A 7500-nucleotide genomic window follows, 5' to 3' on the forward strand; every position below is an offset into this window, starting at 1 on the left:
CCCATCCTTCGATCCATCTACCCATCCTTCCATCCATCCATCATCCATCATCAATCCATCGATCCACCATCCTTCCATCTATCCATCAATCCATCCACCCATCCCATCCACCCATCCACCCATCATTCCATACAGCCATCTATCACCCATCCATTTTTATGGCCAACTATCATCCATCCAACCATCATCAATCTTTGATCGATCCATCCATCTATGCAGCCATCCATCCATCTATACAGCCACCCATCCCTCCATCCATCCAGACAGCTGATCATCCAGCCATTGACCCATCCACCCTCTATTCATCTTTTGATCCATCCATCTATCTAAACCATCTATCATTGCTCCACCCACCCACACACCCATCCATCCATCCATCCATCTATCCATCCATCCACCTTCCCACCCATCATTCCATACAGCCATCTATCGTCCATCCATTTCTATGGCCATCTATCATCCATCCATCATCAATCTTTTGATTGATCGATGTATCCATCTATACAGCCATCCCTCCATCCATCCAGACAGCCATCCCTCCACCCATCAATCATCCACCATCCATCCATACATCCATCCATCCATCCATCAATCCATCCATCCACCCATCCACCATCCATCCATCCATCCATATAGCCTTACATCCACTGTTCATCATCCATACATCTATCCACCATCCATCCACCCATCATTCCATCCAGCCATCTACATCCATTCATTTATATGGCCATCAATTATCCATCCATCCAACATCAATCTTTTGATCGATCCATCCATCTATGCAGCCACCCATCCTTCCATCCATCCAGACAGTTGTCCATCCAGCCATTGACCCATCCGCCCTCTATTCCTCTTTTGAGCCATCCATCCATCCATCCAAACCATTTATCATACCTCATCCAGTCATCCATCCATCCAAACCATTTATCATACCTCATCCATCCATCCATCCAGCTATACAGCCACTCATCCCTCCATCCATCCATCCATCCATCTATCCACCTACACAGCCACCTAACCCTCCATCCATCTAGACAGCTTTCCATCCAGCCATTGACCCATCCACCCTCTATTCATCGTTTCATTTTTTTTTTTATGTTCAGTTGATGCTTTATGTGAAACACCTCATTGTGTGCACCGTGGCTCACCGTAATATATGTTTTGATTGTTCTGGCATGGTATTACAGAGGATTTGGGGAAGGAAACTCGAGGCCCTTCTTATGCGATTATTTGTGTCCCCGCTGTGTAATCTGTCTAATCCAGGGCAGATTTCATAAAGAAGAGATTCTGTAACTAGTGAATCCGTCCTGTATCTCCTAGCTTCTGATCCATCTGCCTTTTCCTTTCTGCATGCGCCCCTCACACAATGCATTCATTAACACGATTAGCGATGAGTATTGTGCATAGTGTGTGTGTTCGTATAGGTGTAAAGACCGCCGAGGGATTAACACAGAGAGAGAGAGAGAGAGAGGAAGTGTGCGTAAAATAGTAAACGCTCTTGTTTTTTTATTTTTATTAATGAACTGAAAACTCGGGCCTTGGTCCCTTCCTTCCCCCCTGCGTCCTTCCCTGTTTCGCTGCAGTGGCGCAAACCTAAGTAAACGCAGTGTCAGAATTTAGGATGCTGTCAAGGTTCTCACAGCGTTGCCATGGCGAGGCGTCCTCAATGATGTCACTTATTCAGGCCTCTTGGGATGGAGCCCCACCTCTGCTGACTCTCCCTGTTCTGTGTGTGTGTGTGTGTGTGTGTGTGTGTGTGTGTGTGTGTGTGTGTGTGTGTGTGTGTGTGTGTGTGTGTGTGTGTGTGTGTGTGTGTGTGTGTGTGTGTGTGTGTGTGTGTCTCTGTCTCCCCCTCTCTCTAATGTGCACATGTGAAATGGGCTGGAGAAAATTGATGCATTTTATCCTTGGAACACCTGTGTGTTTCAGCTCATAATTACGTGTCTTGCTGCAGTCTGCTTGGCATTTCAGAAACACATCATTATATTCTGTGACCAGCACACACACATGCGCACAGACACACACACACACACACACATACACATGCACACACGAACACACACACACACACACACACACACACACACACACACAGACAGAGCGAGCAAGTGAGAGAGAGAACAGTGCCAGTGTCAACATTATTTCACCACAGGAACCGACTGCTAACTTGGTCCCACTGTCCTTAATGATATGTGGAGGTGTGTGTGTCTGCACACAATTGGACGGAGCGTAATTCTGTATAAATATGCAAGTGTATGTGCGTGTGCGTGTGTGTGTTTGTGTGAGTGTGTGTGTGTGTGTGTGTGTGTGTGTGTGTGTGTGTGTGTGTGTGCGTGCGTGCGTGCGACTGTGTCCGTGCACGCACACATTCTTTTCCCCCCTGCCACCCCTGTTGTGTTCCTTTCAGGAGCAAAATAAAGGACACATTCCTTTTAAGAGTAGACTGCGTGCACCTCCTTCTCTTTCATTCTGCTTTCGCTTTTTTTTTTTTGCACTTTCCCTATTTATCCTTTTTCTCTTATAAAATCATTTTTTTTTTCTTTTTGCCGTTTTCATTCTCCAGCTCCTTTCTTATTTTTGAATACTTTTCTCCCCCAACCTCCTCATAGTTAAATGTCTCTCTCTCCCTCTCTCTCTCTCTCTCTTTCTCTCTCTGTCCTCCACCCTGTCGGCATTGTCTCAATGAGGTTGCCAAGCGGGGGGTCGCTGGGTGGGTGGGTGGGTGGGGTCTGGCTGCAAATTCAACAGCACTCCTCGCCGCCTGCTAGCGTTCTCCCTCCCTCCCACTCCCACTCCCCCTCCGTCGCTCTCCCTCCCTCCCTCCCTCCCACCGGTCCGCCCTCCCCCCACCCACACGCCTTTCATCAGCAAGCAATGAGGTAATCCCTAGCAGCGGCGTGAAGCGCAGCAAGTGCAGTGAGCGAGAGGAGCCGGGGAAGGAGGACGGGAAAGCAACGCGAGCCGGTGTGGAGGCGCGGGCGGCAGGGATGTCAGGATCGGCCGCGATCGGTATCAGCTGTTGGCTGCCGGCTCGTCGCTCGTAGCCGGCGTGGTTCATAGCGGTCGAGGCGGAAAGGTTGCAGCTGTAGTGAGAGCTGTTTTTGTTGCGGATAGATCCAATTTGTAGTGGCAGCACTATGTTGAGGCACTGTTAGCCAGACGCTGAGGCAGGCTGATCGGGGGGTTAGGCAGGCTTAGCCCGGGGGCTGCAGAGAAAGGACACGGGTGGGTGGGGGACGGGTGGACGGGTGGGGTGGGGTGGGGGTGGGGGGTGGGGTGGGGGGTGTGGGGGCAGGTGAAAAAGGGACCGGGACAGGAGAGAGGGAGGACAGGACAAAAGGGAGAGAGATAAGAGATTAGAGATAGTATAGGAGGGGGCGACAGCGAAGGTGTGCAAGGAGAGAAGACAGGGGTGGAGGAAAGGGGGGGCATCAGGGAGGTGGATAAAGGTGTGAGGGAAGGAGCAGGTGGAGCCTCGGAGGGAGGAGAAGGCAGGAGGGTGTATCGAGGGAAGGTGTGTGCCCACCATGACGGAGAGGTGTAGTCTGTGGAGCGCCCTGTCGGCTGCAGCATGCTGCTTCTACCGGGGATCCCTCATGCAGGTGCAGGTGAGTGTGTGATTTCAACTGTGTGTGTGTGTGTGTGTGTGTGTGTGTGTGTGTGTGTGTGTGTGTGTGTGTGTGTGTGTGTGTGTGTTGTGTGTGTGTTCGAAATAGAGCAATCAATACTAAAATGACATGGGTATGTTTTTTTTAGTCAGTATAGTACTTTACTGATGCACATACACTGCGCAGAAAGGGGTAGGTGGTTGGTTAAGTCTGTGTGTGTGTGTGTGTGTGTTTGTGTGTGTGTGTGTGTGTGTGTGTGTGTGTGTGTGTGTGTGTGTGTGTGTGTGTGTGTGTGTTACAGATAGAGCCTGTGCTGAGGCAAATTTGGCCATAACAAAGTGTTATCAATACTAAAATGACGTGAAATGGGTTTTTTTTTTTATCCAATAAAGCACTTTTCTGATGCACGTCCACTGCACAGAACTAGGTAGGTGTTTGGTTAACTGTGTGTGTGTGTGTGTGTGTGTGTGTGTGTGTGTTTCTCTGTCCTGTCATGGCAGTTTGGGACTGGTAAAGCTGGTAAAGTGCCAGTGTTATAGACATTGTATTGCACGATCGTGTCAGGGGCATGTGGCCGACTTTTATGAAGGACCTCATGTTCGGGGCAGAGAACTGGACGCCGTGGCGACGGATCTGTTCACCGCGTACTGTATCCTAAAGTATCGGTTTAACTTTCTGGTCTAATTCTGGCCCGGGCTTCGTAACCCAATATCCGTCCCGAATCCTGGCACAAAACCAAGCCTAAATCTGTTCTTGTCTGATGACGGAACAATGACTCAATGTGCCTGGACGTCCGTTTAAGAGTCCACGGGGCGTTATTTCGGGCGGTCTTCTCCCGCCCTCCTCTCTCCTGATCTCTTCACACTTTTCCGCCTCAAAACTTCGACTTGTTTCCTGCTCTCCCCCTCCGTCTGGGTCGGTGTGTCGAGCCGTAAAGACGGGCGTTCCTTTCAGCCCCCGCTCCGCTTTTGGGGAAGACTCTTTCCGGGCGACGTCCCGGCGAGAGTCTCGGTGGCTTCATGGATTTTACATGGCTTCAGTCCGCTGTGAATGAGCTTTGAGACGCGGCGACAACTGTGACGGCGACGGCGCTGTTACGGAGAAGGCAGGATGACAGGCTACCACGGGTGACCTCTTCATCTCACCCGGGTTTCGCTGAATGCAACGGTCACGTCAAAAAAAAAAAAAAAAGCAATTATGTACAACAAGTAAGCAGGGATCAATGCAGCCTGTAAACATCCTTTATTACAATACTACGGGTTTAAGCTTTAAAAAGATTACCAGTAGTTTAATGCAGCGGTAGAGTTGGGCAGTATTTAATCTAGCTATCTTTTTTTAAGACTGTTATTTGTATTCTACTTCATTTTTATGGAATTTGTACCGTGTGTTAATTAAGATGAAAAAACAAGCTACGGGGATTAAAAAAGCACTGTAGATATACACAACACAATATTTTTTTAAATAAATTATACAAAAACATACAAAATTAAATGGATAAAAAGTTTTATTTTTATTTTTATTTTATTTCATCTTTTTTAATCGGGAAATTATATTTAGAATTCAGAATTTTGCCCCAGGGCTTACAGCCCCTCAGTCCGCACAGTTAATTGAAGCTATTTTGGGAGTGAACGGGTTTTACTACTATTATAACAATGTAAAACTTGCCATGAAATCCAAATTTAGAGCAGAAGCATCAAGTAACCCTGCACCAAATGAACCAGAGAGACACGCAAACAAACACAGATTTGCCATTGTGTCTGCATTAACCCCAGTCCTTTCACAACAGCTCTCTAACTGGGACAATTGTAACTGCCCACTGGTTTCCAGGAGTGGCATCGACCCCCACCACACACACTCACACACACACACGCACACGCACACGCACACGCACAAACACACACACACACACACACACACACACACACACACACACACACACACACACACACACACACACACACACACACAGCAGTCAAGGCTAGTTTGTCATATAAAAGCAAAGAAGATTAAAAGCATAGAAATAAAAAGCTAAAAACAGATAAACACGTTGAAGAGCCATTCAAAATAGTCCTACACAATTAAACATGACAGGACTCAAGGACTTTGGTCGTTTGGGATTCAAACCAAACTGGAAACTCAGTAGTAAAACAAACAAAAATAAGACGAAAAACAGATTAAAATGCAATGGAAAGCAGGCTGATTATTTAATGGACAGCAGTAAATAAGTCGTTTGCAGTTCCACTTTGTTTCTGGCGATCCCCCTCTGTCTCAGTCTCAGTCTCTCCCCTGCTTGTTTCCCCCTTCCCTTTCTTTCTCCCGCTCTCTACTTCACCATCCAGTCTCTCTCTCACTCTCTCTCTCTCTCTCTCTTCTCTCTCTCTCTCTCTCTCTCTCTCTCTCTCTCTCTCTCTGTCTCACTGTCTCTCTCTCATTCCCTCCCTTTCTCTGCCTCACATCCAAAGGCTCTAGTCTCATTCCCCTGTGACCTCCTCAGCATGAGGCTGCCATCATGCCAGCAGCTGCCAGCAGCCTGACTGTAGGTTGCCCCCAGCCCTCCCTCGCACAGCGTGCACTGTAGGTTGCCCCGAGCCCTCCATCGCACAGCGTGCACTGTATGTTGAAACCCAGCCCTCCATCGCTCAGCGTGGGCTGTAGGTTAAGAAGAACTACTTTCAGTTCCGTCTTGTATTCATATGTACAAGAGAACGTATTCATACGTGTGTGTGCTTGTGCAGGCAGGTGGACCGATAGCTTGATTCATGGAGCCGCACTTGGGATCATTCACATGTATAAATACATCATTTATTCCCTGAAATGTATTACAATACATCATGGTTGCATCATCCCTTCCAAGTCCTCTTCGTGCGCTGTGATTTACTTTTACTCAGGCAGCTCTGATCTTATCACACTTTGGCAGAAGTCCTTCCAACACTTCAACCCCCCCCCTCTTTTTGATCATTTTAAATTGTCTGACCGGCCTTTTGCGGCTTGCATATTGGACAGTGGGATTTCCTTTTTAGTGACGCCTGGTCTTACAAAGGCTTATTTTTGGAGGGATAACAGACTTGCGCTTAAAAGTGAGGGTCCGGGATGACTCTCGGCAGAGTCGGTCCGTCACAGCAGCTTAGCCAGAATCAGCCAGTCAGTCTTTCCCCAGGGGGACCAGAGGCTTTGTATTAGCTGCAGCCATCACCCCACTTTTTGGAGAGATTTGGGGGCAAAACCATAGGAGATATGGTGCAAATGCCGTCCTCTATTCTTGTGTGTGCTTGTTTGTTTGTTTGTTTGTGTGTGTGTGTGTGTGTGTGTGTGTATGCTTGTTTGTGTGTGCTTGTTTGTTTGTGTGTGTGTGTGTGTGTGTGTGTGCCTGTTTGTGTGTGCGCGTGTGCGTGTGCGCGGGCGGGTGCGCGCACACGCGAGTGGCCCCATCCAAGCCAGAACGTGAGGCAAAGCCAATTGGTGTGTTTAGCATTGAAATATTCTCCATGTAATCCCCTCTTCTCCACTCCTCCTATCTCTCTCCCTCTCACCCTCTCCTCTCCTCCCGTCCCCAAGCTTTTCGCCACGCAAATCCTTTTTTGGCGTGTCTGCCTGTCACACCCTGCGGGCGCGTGGTGTGAAGGGCAGCTGTGTGGGATGTTTATGTGTGCGCGCCCACGTGCGCGCGTGTGTGTGTGTGTGTGTGTGTGTGTGTGTGTGTGTGTGCGTGCCTGTGTGCGTGTGTGCACTTGGATTTCCGTTCTTCAAAGTCCGTAACCTCATTAAAACATTATGATATTCCCGCTGGTAATGAGAAACACCGGGTGTTTGTCGTCAGTGTGTCTTCTCACGCCCAATTGAATCATTCAGTCTCGTGCAAAGCGACAATACCCAACGGCACGAGTACTTTTCT

At 48.4% G+C, this 7500-nt stretch overlaps 1 protein-coding gene across 2 annotated transcripts in view; it reads left to right on the forward strand.

Annotated features, from left to right (window-relative positions):
- sh2d3ca (SH2 domain containing 3Ca) overlaps window positions 1-7500 on the forward strand; it is a gene marked incomplete at its 3' end in the record, with an annotated part of 55969 nt that overhangs the window by 11616 nt on the left and 36853 nt on the right. The window contains exon 1 of one of the 2 annotated variants that reach the window (XM_080018119.1): window positions 3516-3608. The exons of the other annotated variant lie outside the window; for it this stretch is intronic. Coding sequence (XP_079874245.1) covers window positions 3528-3608 — 81 coding nt within the window. The 5' untranslated portion in view covers window positions 3516-3527. Of the gene's footprint in view, window positions 1-3515; window positions 3609-7500 lie in introns of those variants that run through there. 2 annotated transcript variants of the gene reach the window in all.

Source organism: Zeus faber, assembly GCF_960531495.2.
Source record: "Zeus faber genome assembly, chromosome: 17".
Taxonomy (NCBI): Eukaryota; Metazoa; Chordata; class Actinopteri; order Zeiformes; family Zeidae; genus Zeus; species Zeus faber.